The following is a 13309-nucleotide window of genomic DNA, read 5'->3' on the forward strand; positions in this document are numbered from 1 at the left end:
AAACGCCTCTCGCACCGGTAACAGGACCACTGCTCTAGCACAAGGTTAGGTAGAACTTTATTGATCTCTCAGGAGGTCTCCTTCAGAAAATTGTTTAAGTTACAATTGTTACAAGTCTTTATCAACAAGAATGTTTGGTTTTCTGAACTTAAACGTTCTTAAACTACGATGATACATGGAGTAGAAGGCCTGACAATTGGATTATTTTTTTTTGGGTGGACTTTAAAAAAAAGCACAACATCTCTTGTGAAAGTAAACTGACGGTTAAAGTCACAACTTCCCACGTGCTTTTACAAGAGCAATAGTTAAAGCACTTTTGGTCGTCGTCAACTGTAGTAAAGTGGTTACAAGACATTTGGTATCAAGATGGGCGTGAAATATTTTGAATTTATTGAATACTAACACCTCGGTGTTCTCTTTGAATCCTCAAAAATGTGTCAGAATTAATTGAAATCCATACTTTTTTAGTCATAGTTACTGAGAAAACGGATTGTTTTTCCGTGTTTGGAAACTCCCACATAGATTCAGCATCTACCACGATAACTAAAAATAAAACGCTTTCAACAAATATTTGATGCAAGCTTTATTTGAAGCTTGGGAATTATTTTTAAAAAAGTATAATTTTTTCTTTTAGAATCCATGCAGTTTTAAATATCCCTCATGACGCTCATGTTTTGGCTCTTTAAGAAAAAAAGCTTTGTTTCTTTAAGTGACATCACAGATGATGATGAGTTTATTAATATGTATTTGTTCTCTTTGGTAATGACATAGGGTCAGTTTAGTTGAACTCAGGGTTGGGCGATTACATTTCACAGAAGTGAAGTGAAGAGCTATGATAAAAAAAAACTGAAACTGCCACTGAAATATAGAAATAGAAACTAAATATGATGTCAATATTTTCTCCATTTATTTTGAGGGCGAGACATTTTCACAAAAGTTACAAAAAAAAGGGAAAAAATCGAACACAAAAAAATTAAGAAAGTTTTATTTAGTTAATAATAATAAACACAAAATAATCTTTTTCGCTGTCGGGCAGAAATGTCTATGTTCTAGTCTGACCTCTTCAGGGCCGCATCAATACTGTCAAAGGGCCAATGTGGCCCACGGGCCGTTCTTCATGAAACGTAATCAGTAAAGGAACTGTTGTAAATAAAATGACTTTTTAAACTGTAATGAAGAGTTTAGTGATTTAAAAAAAAAAATCTGGATAGATTATTGCATGTGTCCACTTTATACTCTGGGGCCAAATCTGGCCTTCCAAGCCATTTTGTGTGGCCCGTCAGATGATATGCTCAAATCAAAGTAGATACATGTTCGTGGTGATATTGTTTTTAAAATAAATAAAATAAGATTAAGGACAGAGATTATGGATTTCAACAATCATAGAGACACGTCCTGTAAGAGTAGAAGTGAAGTTGAAGGAAACGAACACACAGATAATTAAGATGAATCGTCTGAGATATTATTTACTTACTTATTTACTTAAGATGAAAAGTTTGGCATATTTTTCAGCCTGCAACTCTTTAAACTGTTTAAAGATTACAGCCCATTGCGTGATTGAGTTTTACAATTTACTCTAGTTGTTAACGTTGTAAGCAAATTACATTTTGTTGCTCTTGATTATGATCTAAATTTATGGGATATTTCTAGATACATAACAAACCCATAGTTTCCAATGTAAAGTTAAGTAAGTAAGTAAGTAAGTAATTTTTATTTGTATAGCACTTTTCCAGACCAGGGTCAAAAAGCGCTTAAACAATCAAAACAATATTCAATAAAGTATATATTTTAAAGATCAAGATAAAACTGATAACACAACAGGAGTTCCAGAAAGTCAAATTATTTATCTGTTTTGGCTCAAAGGGGGTGTGTCTTGTGACTGTAACAGGATGATGAAAATGAATTCACCTCTTCTATAAAAATGACACCAGACACATTAAAAACAGGATCAATTCAACAAGGATTTATCAGCGATGAGTGCAAGGGTCCGCTCAGGTCACCGTGGGTTTGCGACTCACTCGGCACCCTGTGTTTATCTGTGTTTTTTAGCAGCGTGTGTGTTGTTGTGTTTTGCACATATCAGTATTGATCTGAAGCCACTTCCTGCCATTGTTTTGTCACTTCCCCGCTGTCTCGTCTCTTCCGTCCATCTTTTCCCCGGCAAGGAAGTCAGCGACTCAGAGGATACACAGAAGGAGGGGGGGGGCTGCAAGTGTGTGTGTGTGTGTGTGTGTGTGTGTGTGTGAGGCGCGGCCCCGGGCCCCTGATAAAAACCGGGACTGACTTAACTGGGCCAGAGAGATACTGATAGAGGAGCTGGAGGCCATATCAGCTAGAAATAGGGCCAACGACATCAAAACATCAACAAAGTTAGCAAAACAAATTGACATTTTGTTTCTGCAAGAAAAAAAACAAACATCAATATTTAGTTTGGAGACTTTTGGTAATTACTTGACCTGTGAACCTGCGTCTGGTTCGACACGATAATGAGAATGTTGTCCGTGTGTTCAGGCTCATTAAATAAAATACAGGATTTAATGGAGTTTGTTGTGTGAAATGTTGAGATACATTTTTGTATGAGAGATAAGATTAAAAACAGGTCGAATAAGTGTTTGTATCTGGACATTTATTAACCGTTTGTGAACCAGGAAATATGAATTGCTTAGATTAAAACATGCAAAAAAATGAAGAAAGGTTTTGTCATTTATATAGTTTTAAAAAGTCATTTTTTAGCTAAGTTAAGACAATTAAAATGTCTTAATAATTGTTGCTTCTGCTTAAATCATCAGACAATATTTTACCTAATGTTTGTCTCAACGTTTCAAAACACTTTTTCATTTATATTGCTTGAGAAACACATGAGTTGAAGGTAAAAAATGCAATTACTAGGGAAGTATATCAGTGCCATCAGAATATTCAATGGTTTGATTGTTTAATTTAATTTTTTTTCATTGATTTTCATTTTTTATTGAAATGTTTTTGTTTTTGTTTTTAAGCATCTTTTGAAACAATAATAATTTAATATTTAATAATTTGATTTAATAATTTCCATATTGAAAGGTTGAATCTATTATCCTCCATTTAATTAATTTAACGTCTTTCCAGTTTTATTCAAAAAAATAATTTGCTTTACTCATAGAGTTTGTGATTCTTATTCAAATGTAATATATAACTACTGAAGTAAAATATTTAAAAGGCTACCAATGTTTTTAAATAAGGGTTTTGACAATTTAAATCAGAAAATCAAACTTTATCATTCATTTTAAACAAGTTTGGCTTTTATTTCTTTATTTAATTGTTTTTAAAAAAAACAACTACCTTTCAATAAACAAATGATTCAATTAAATGATTCAATAGTTCATAGTTTAACATTAAAAATGTTAAATTTAATCAACAAATACTGTGATTGCACTGATACTACTATTGAACTTTAACCATATATGACAATAATGTATTGCAAATATTAACTTGTTGTTAATGTCTTTAGTTTGCAGGTGTGTGTGTGTGGGGGGGGGGGGGTGTGTGTGTGTGTGTGTGTGTGTGTGTGTATATGTGTGTGTGTGTGTGCAATGACTTCATATTGAGTTACAATACAATCTAATGACAAAAGCATCTGGGCGTGACGACCAATGTTCTGCGGCTACAATAGCTCATTGTGTGTGTGTCGTGGCCGAGTGTCACATTGAAAAGTGTGTTCGGTGAATATGTGTGTGCGTGTCCGTGCGCGAGCACGGGAAATAAAGCGACTTAAGTTTTGCTGCGTCCGTGAAGTTCTGAGCGATGTGACGGTCTATAAAAGAGTTTGTGTTACATGCGATGGATAAAACTTAAAACCTTCGCTCACAATACTCTTGGAATAATTCACAGTGTGGCAGCTTGACCCTTGACCTTTGTGACCCTCACGAGTAGAAAAAAACGTCCTCAGAGTTGAGTATCAACTTTGTAACTTCAAAGCTATTTGTTCTGGTTGTCTTATGACTGCTTTCTGCCACATTCCTTAGTGGGAAAAAAAGTATATTTTAGCTCACGAAACATTGATGTAAACAATCAGGTTTTTGCACTCATTTGCTCATTTGACAAAAGTCAAAATGTTGCTTTTCCTGGGATTGAACGGCAAACTTCATTACTATGATGATTTGTAACAGAAGTTCTGGATCAAACATCTAAAACTTATCTTATATGGTTCTCTATGGAAGTAAATCAGAGCCTTTAGAATATTGAACTGTTAAATTTAACATTTCAAGGTTATTTTTTTGCATTTTGTTTTTTTTCAAATGAACAAATTCAATAATTATAATATTTTGAAATGAAGTAATTATATTTTGACACGTAGAGTATGATGTTCTAAGTCCAATACTTAAACAATATTTATTCTTAATTCAATATTTTCAAATTTGCTGCCTTTTAAATTCAATATACAAATGTTGGTTTAATAGTGCCACCAGACAATACCAAAAGAGCCAATTGGCCAATCATGCGACACGCAGTCGATCACATGACGACGTAGAAGCACATGATCAAGAAGCTCAGGAGGGGAAAAAAAGAAAGTTTCAACATTTGAAATGGTAAATTGAACCATTCAATATTCTGACATACTTCCATATTCCCCGTCACGTTGATCCATTCTTAAGACCGAAGGCGACATCCTGAGTCGTTACCTCACTGATTCTAAAAATGACAAGCCGACCTCTCCCTGCTGTCTCTCCCCCTCCTCACCCTCCCCCCCCCCTTTTTCTCCCTGACCCTCGAGTACAAATCAAACTATTTATACCTTGTCATGAAACCCTGGGATTCCCCGCCTCTGTTTGTGCTCGTCTGTTGGACAAACACTGCTTGTTTGTCTCCTGCGAGGACCTGAAACATCAACAGTTTGGACGCAGGAAGACTCGTGTCAACAGAGTCTCCCGGTCAGCTGACCCGCAGACGCTCGCTATCACTGGGACGAGCGAGAGCCGCGAGGTCAGTCGTGAAGACAAATGTCTTGTGGTGGTCATTGTCATCTATTGTGAACCTGGATCTGGGGTACTTTATACTTGGAGGACTTCCTAAGAGGACTCCGGTTTCCTCCCGGAGCACAAAAACTTGTAATTGTTTGTGGGTCTGATTGTGTGGATATGAGAAAGTTTCTCTGTAATGGATTGAAAATGAACTCTTCTGTTAACACGACAGAAAGGATACCACAAACACATTTGTTTTCGGGGGCCTCGGGGTCACTTTGACCCTAATGTACTGCATTGTAATCCGTTGCTCCTCATAGTCCCCAAAAATATGGTATTTAAACAGAAATTGAGTGTCTTTTATACTAATTTTTATATTTTTCTTAACACACATTAAAAGATACGTCTAGATCAATTAATTTATACCAACTCGTAAGAGCAGTTGTTAATGTTGCAATGTTTTTCTGCCCTGAATTTTACCTTAATATTATGATATTGGAAATACTTGGTTTTATTTATCCATTGAAGAGTCACAGAATGTATCTTAAAAATCTTTAAAATATACGAAGATACCATTCTTATTAGCTGGTATGTTCTTCCTCATGATAACTGCGGCTAGCACTGTTATCAACGAGCTAAGCTAGCAAGTATAAGCATTCACCTATAAAGTTCCTTCTCGTTGAAAACATTTCATTTTTTCAAATTTCCTTTGAGCCTTCTTCAGACCTTGGCTCCTGTAAGGGTGTACAAACTTAATCACAAAAGTTAAAAAATCTTTCCACAGTGGGCAAAAATATTGTATATTATCTGTAATTGTCTATAATTAATGTATCATAATTATGTCTTTGTTTGTTCACCCATTATATTCTTCTCTTTCGACAACACATGTTTACTCTCTACAAAATATCCTCCTTTTTTAATTCAATAACACAATAACATAAACATTCATTTCCTTTTATTTGAGGCAACATGTTAGGTTTAACATGTGCCGTCTGTGATGTCACTCAAAGAAATGAGAAATTAATATGAATTGTATTATTATTTAAAGTGTTTGGGGCTTAATAATAAACCACTTTACTACTGTATTTCCCAGTGGAAATCGATCATGTTTTTGGTACAAAAAAATGACTTTAAAATGACTTTAAAACATCTATAATGTGAACACTTCCTTCAGCTTTTTTAAAAACCCTTTGAATAGATTTGGACATATTTTTTAAGCGCTCATTAAATGGACCGGACAGACGCCACCAAGTTATAAATAGATCATTTTTCAAACACTTCCTGTCTTCTTCATTCAATACGAGCGCGTCGTCCCAGAACCGTCGCCACATGTCGCATTGAAAGTGACGCACGCTTCCGTTCATTCTTGTAAAAAAAAAAAACCTCTCCTGAAGAGAACCGGTGTCACCTCCGTCCTCGGGACTTGGGGGGCGTCTGACAAGCGGGTGTCAATCACTCTAGCGTCTGTGCAGCAGGCACACGGGGGTCCCCCTCGCCCCCCAAATGTGGAGGGTTTCCCCCCAGACCTGGCCCGGCGTTTGTTCTGGCAGCATGCGGCCGATTAAAGGAGCGTTGATGTGATTGCAGGAGTAAGTGGATCAGTATTCGCCCGCGGGTCTGAATACCTCGACACGGGTGTGACGTCACAGAGATGATGATGTGAGTCTCCAGCTGTCTCAGCGGAGTGTGGGGGTGTGCGGGGGGGGGGTCGGCATGTGGTGTGTGTGACAGCTTAATACACACATCAAACAACTGTCAGCCCCCCCACACACACACCTAAACAAGAACACACACCTTCTGCCCCTTTTGGTGCCGCGAGTGTCACCTCACACAGCTCAAGTTCGTGGAGTAGATCTGGAGATACAGAGAAGCTCCTGATGTTTGTCAGCGTCGTCATTAAATACTCTTCCTTCCCTTCGGCTCTTACTAAACCATCTCCGGGCACACGATGTTGGCCGGTGTCTCTGTGGTGGGAAAAACATGCTAGGAAAAAAAACAAAAAACCCCAGGAAGCGTCCGGCAGAAGTCACGGTGTGTGGTTTACAACAAGGCCACACACACAACAACAACAAGCAGGGGGCGACGCACACACAGGTGGACAATGACGAGGAGGAACACACCAGAGTTGGAAGCTGTCGCTCTTGGAAGATGGAAACATAAATGTAAAAAAACGGGAGTCAGTTTTCCCGGTGGAATTACAAATATCTGCCGGACGAGTTCAGCCTCACAGCACTTGAAGTAAAAGCTTCACATGTTGACGTGTTAACTGCAACACAGAGACACAAGTTTGTACATGTTAGCAGATGTTAGTGCGTTCGACCAGTGAGTTCACCGTCTTCTCGCATTATGTCAGAAGATTTCATCTAGTTTGACTCTCTACGGCAAATATGGTTTAGAAAAATGTGTTTATTGAGAACAAATCAAAGGTTTATGGATGTTAAACACAAACAAATACCCAGAGGTAAAGTAGGTTAATGTACTTTGATGATATTTTAGCAGGAGACATGAGAGATAAATTGTATTCTGTATAAAAGTGCAGAGAAAAAGTGTGTTCAAGCCTCAGTCATGGTGAAAGCTGTGATTAAAGCTCATTGAAATGATAGCTTTAAACCTGGTATGTTCTCTCTTGTATGGGTTTCCTTTAGGTGCTCTGGTTTCCTCCCATATGACTGTTAAAATACAGTTACTTGATTCAACTCGATTTCCTGTAGGTGTTTGTGTGCTTTCGATGGGTCTTTCAATGAGCGAGCTTTCCAGGGTGTCCCCCACTTTTTGAATTGTGTAACTTCTTATATAGGTGTACCGATACTCTTCTAACAAAAAAAGTAACACACATTATGGTGCTTTTTTTTATGTTTTTCACTTCATTTTCATCTATAGAAGTATTTATCTGGGGAAAAACACATTGAAAATATAAACGATTTAGCACCAAAATAAATATCACTGAACTAAATACAGACACAAAAGCCTTTTTGAATAAATCAGAATTCATATTGCATTTGTATTTTGTCAAAATCGTTTAAAATATTGCTTTTACTTTTTAAGCAAAACAGAGCAGCTTAAAAAACCTTTTGGACTTAGTGAGTTTTTTTCCATTTTTTTTAACATTATTTTTAAATAATGTCGATTTTTATTTCTTTTAAATGATACCACATACACACATATCTCAACTTATTATACATTTAATTGAAATTAAAAAGCAGTATGATGAGTTATAACCGGAACAGAATTATTTTCTATAAACATCTGTGAAACAATAATCAATTATTAGCTATTTTCATCGTGTATCTAAAATTCCATGAAATATTTTGTGTTCGTCAACTTTAAACAGTAACTTCTTTGGTCCGAGCGAGAGTTTCACACTCAAGTCCCGCTGTTGAGAGGAAGTCAGAGATGGCGAGGAGGAGGCGAGCGATGAGTGATACAGTAGTTTTGTCTAAAGGTCGCGGCCTCGGCGCCACTGTTGGCTCTTTGCTGAGAGACGGAGCTGCCGGCTGAATGAGGCGACCCACCTGGACCCAATAACAAAAAATAACAACAGAGAGGAAGTCAGCTTCCAGAAAGTAATTCAATAACGTTGGGTTTTTTTTTACTTCTTATGCAACATTCAAGCTTTGTATTGAACGTTTAAATCAATCATGAACAAACCTGTTGTTTCCCCTAAAATATGATAATTATTACGTGAAATGCTACTTTCTTCAGTCTCTATGAAACTTAACTTTGTTGTATCGTAGCTCTAGATCGTAACAGTATATATACAACTATATATCTGTATATGTTATGTAATTGGTATCTTACCAACTAAAATAAATAATAAAACAATCTAATGTAAAAATATCTTTCATTAACACATGTTTGAAACATACTATCCTGTTAACAAATATTAAATCTCCTTTGCTGAGGTTAAGCAATTCTGGATTAATGTTTCTTGTTATGACGACAGGGACAGAGGAACTGAATAAAAGTGTTTTTATTTATGTTAAGTTTATGTCTAATAGTGTTGCTGCTGACACAGAAATGGTATTTGGTTCGAAAATGATGAAAACATGTCGTAGTATTAAAGTATTTGAAAGTAAAGTTTCATTTTTTCAGCACATCAGATCTAGCTAGCTGCTACATTTTACATAGAATTTAAATTAAAAAACACCTTTTTTAAGTCACTCACCTGTATTATCTTTTTCTTTATTAACTTCCATCAAAAAAGTTCCTTCTTCCCCTCAACGATCCATAACAAACTTGGTCACTAGTAATGACCTAAACCACATTTTTATCTGGTCTGTGTTCTGAGCCACGACATGTCGGTGCATGTACAGTCTCACAGATACAGACCAGCAGCAGGGATAGGAAGAGACCATTTGTAATTCGTGAGATCTGAGTAGAAACTGAACGACTGTCACTATTAATTGAAATGGCCCATTAAGGTGAAACTGTCCTGTCCGGACGTGTCTGTTCTGCCTGGTCTAGTTGCACTTTCACTTTCCAACACTGGATATTTGTATCTTTATCCAATAGTGGGTTTTTTTTTAATCATATTTATGTTCCTTATTGGGTAAAACATACATAAAACAATAGTTGCTGTTATCAAAGTTTTGCCATCATGGTCAGTGTCTCCTAAGTACATGTAAATGTATATATGTTTTTATTTGTGCTATTTCATAGCATCCATCTTTATATATATATATATATATATATATATATATATATATATATATATATATATATATATATATATATATATATATATATATATATATATATATATATTTTATATTAGTTAAGTTATTATTTTATATATTATTTTATATTTTTTATACAATTTTATATTAGTTATGTCAGCAATTTTTTAAGTCAATATTTTAGATTAACAATTAAATCTCATCTCCTTAGACGAACAAAACTGTTTATAATTATAGCGACATTATTTTATACATTTCATTATTAACTTCTAATCTAAATAAGTTATATTGATTTAAAAGTGCAATTCCATTGGGAAAATTAAAAAAAACAACGTATATATACATTTCAAACATTGCTGCAGCTTGTTTTTTTTAATCATCTTTTTTTTTGTTCTTAAATAATTGCATTTCTAATTAACAGCATGACAACATGACCAAAAACTCCTTAAGATATATATAATAAAAAAAACATTTATTTTAATTTTCACAGTAATAACCAAATATAACTGATGTTAAAATAAAGCTTCAATAAAATAAACTCATTTGTGTAAACAAAAGTTTTATTAGATATATTGGTCAGATCTTTTTACAAAGTTTTTATTTGTAACTTATGTGAGTTAATGTGCAGCAGATAGTAATATTCAGTTGCAATGAATGTGTGTGTGTCAGAGCGGGGAGGAGGTGTGTCGTGGGGTCGGAGGGGGGGTGGTCTGGGAGGGCTTAAGGCAGAAGGGGGTATAAAAGGCCTGCCAAGTCCTGCATGTAGCAACAGACATCAGCGTGTTGTCAGCCAGTGAAGAACTATCTCGAAGCAACAACTGACAAGCAGTGAAAATGGAGCCGACCGATGGTCCTTACGAGTACTACGACTACGAGGAGAGCGAGAACTCCACCATGTGCGACTACTCGGAGTGGACGCCGTCTTACTCGGTCATCCCGGTTCTCTACATGCTGATCTTCATCCTGGGCCTCTCCGGGAACGGCGTGGTCATCTTCACCGTGTGGCGGGCCCAAGGGAAGCGGCGAGCGGCCGACGTCTACATCGGGAACCTGGCCTTCGCCGACCTCACCTTCGTGGTCACCCTGCCGCTGTGGGCCGTCTACACCGCCATGGGCTACCACTGGCCGTTCGGGGTGGCCCTGTGCAAGATCAGCAGCTACGTGGTCCTGCTCAACATGTACGCCAGCGTCTTCTGCCTCACCTGCATGAGCTTCGACCGCTACCTGGCCATCGTCCACTCGCTGTCCAGCACCCAGATCAGGACCAGGGGACACATCCGAGCCTCCCTGGCGGCCATGTGGCTGCTCTCGGTCGTCCTGGCGGCGCCGACCCTGGTCTTCAGGACGACGAAGCACGACCTGAACAGCAACCGCACGTCCTGCGCGATGGACTTCAGCCTGGTGGTGACCAACAAGGAGCAGGAGAGCATCTGGATCGCCGGCCTCAGCATCTCCTCGTCGGCGCTGGGCTTCCTCCTGCCTTTCCTGGCCATGATGGTGTGCTACGGCTTCATCGGCTGCACCGTCACCCGCCACTTCAACACCCTGCGGAAAGAGGACCAGCGCAAGAGGAGGCTCCTCAAGATCATCACCACCCTGGTGGTGGTGTTCGCCGCCTGCTGGATCCCCTTCCACGTGGTGAAGAGCGCGGACGCCCTGTCGTACCTGGACTTGTTCCCGGCCACCTGCGACTTCCTGCGCTTCCTGCTGCTGGCCCACCCGTACGCCACCTGCCTGGCCTACGTCAACTCCTGCCTCAACCCGTTCCTCTACGCCTTCTTCGACCTGCGCTTCAGGTCGCAGTGCCTCTGCCTCCTCAACCTCAAGAAGTCTCTGCACGCCAGCCCCGCCGGCTCGCTGTCCTCGCAGAAGACCGAAGCCCAATCTCTGGCTACCAAAGTGTAGAAAGCTCCACCACGGTTCCAGAAGGATTCTGGGCGGACAATGCAGGGAGTGAACAGTGACAGTTTCAGGGGTACCCCTTCTCCCTCGGTGGACTAATGTTGGGGTTTCACTGGACATTCAGGCTAGTGGGTTTCTGGGTGCAACCACACACACCCCCCACTTCCTTCACAAGTGCAGTTCAGAGCTTAAAAACAAGGGACCAAACATCCAGCGGCGAGTGGGCCGTGGAAAGACTTTGACCAGAACTCTTGTGTGTCGCTCATGCTGTCCTTGTTTTCATTCGTAAAAGCACTTGAGGTGTGATATCAGGACCTCCAGCTCCGTCTGCACCGCAGCCTGGTGTCAAGATGTGTCGGCGTCTGATAAGAGAGTTGTAAGGAGAGACGTGGTGGTGGGGTGGAGGTGGTGTTGGAGGGGGGGGTCTGAGCTCCAGACAGACAGACAGATGGCAGCTGACAAATGTTTTCAGGCTGCTGCTGCTGCAGGGGCCCAATTAAAAGGTGACTGATTTGACAGTCCGTGTGATGGTGTGTGAACCAATGAATTTGTGTGTGAATGCGTTTGTTCCTTGACGGACACGTGATATATTTGTGAACTTGCATCGATTACCATGTTTTTTTGTTTTTTTTACAAAAAAATAAAAAACGATCTCTGAAGAAAAAAAAAAGTTTTCTTGTGATAGTTTGTTTCGTGGAATGTATTTTCTCCTGTCCAGTGAATGTGCGTCTTCCTGTTGCGGGCTCTGAAGGGAGGTATTCTGCCTCCCATTGTGTTCCAGCACAGCTCAGAATCAAAGTGTGTCTGCAGGAAATGCAACGTCGGACTTCTGTTTCCCCTCTCTTCCCGCGTTTTGAGCGAGCGCAAACCATTGGTCTTGTTTGCGAAGCGTCTGAAGACAACCGGTTGATTAAATGAATCATCACTTTGGATTCTCTTAAGAGCTCCGACAGAATCTGATTAGCAACAGCAGGGAGACGGATTGAGCTAATCCAGGACTGCTGATTCTTCCTGTAATGCCCGTCATGTGCGATGATGCTTCCTGTTATGAGGGAAAACAACAACATCCAACAAGCTATGGAGAGAGACTTAAAAACAGAGGCTGAAGTCTGTTTAATTCATCAATAATAATTACAAAAAAAGGTTGTTACCACCAAGTTCTCTAAAATAAAAGCATAATTTTTTTAGTTTGTTTCTAGTGTTGCTTTCCCATAATCCCCAGTATTTCTACATCAAAATGTATTGATTCAAGTAGATCAATCGAAACGATCAAAGGTCAATTCTCTAGAATAGTAAAGCTGCGGGAAACTCGGTCCAAAGCTGCGTACGCGGCACTAGCTGAAAGAAAAGGAATGAGTCCAGTGTCTCCGGACTCAAGACAGGTGAAACCCCAAAAACTCTCGTGGTCACTTGAAGAGAAAGAAGTTCTGCAGCTGCCATGACATTCACTCCGTCTCTTTCAACGCCGCCTCAGCTCTTTCATATCTGCCGCGGCTGCTCACAGGACGCCAACATGCACAGAAAAAGATGAGAGACGGAGACGGTGTGCCACTGAGTGTGTGTCTGTGCATGTGTGTGTGTGTTATGATTCTTGCTAACACAGCACTTTAAGTACTCATTCACTAATTCAGTGTGTAAAATATATTGGGAAATTCTTGAACCCTTAGTCATATATAAGCAATTCCTGAAAAGCAAAATCAAAATGACTTTTTGCTACTTTAACTTAATCACAATTGTTCAAAGTAAACCAAACTTGTGATCATGAAAACCACCACAAGCAACTTTATTCAACTT

At 39.0% G+C, this 13309-nt stretch overlaps 1 protein-coding gene across 1 annotated transcript; it reads left to right on the top strand.

Moving 5' to 3' along the window:
* Positions 1-10396: 10396 nt before the first annotated feature.
* Positions 10397-12194, top strand: LOC148079594 (apelin receptor B-like). Its single transcript, XM_087791215.1, has one exon. The coding sequence runs from the start codon at positions 10448-10450 to the stop codon at positions 11516-11518; it is 1071 nt and encodes a 356-aa protein (XP_087647341.1). The 5' UTR covers positions 10397-10447; the 3' UTR covers positions 11519-12194.
* The last annotated feature ends 1115 nt before the right edge of the window (positions 12195-13309 follow it).

This window comes from Callionymus lyra, chromosome 5 (assembly GCF_982586985.1).
Source record: "Callionymus lyra chromosome 5, fCalLyr1.hap1.1, whole genome shotgun sequence".
NCBI lineage: Eukaryota > Metazoa > Chordata > Actinopteri > Syngnathiformes > Callionymidae > Callionymus > Callionymus lyra.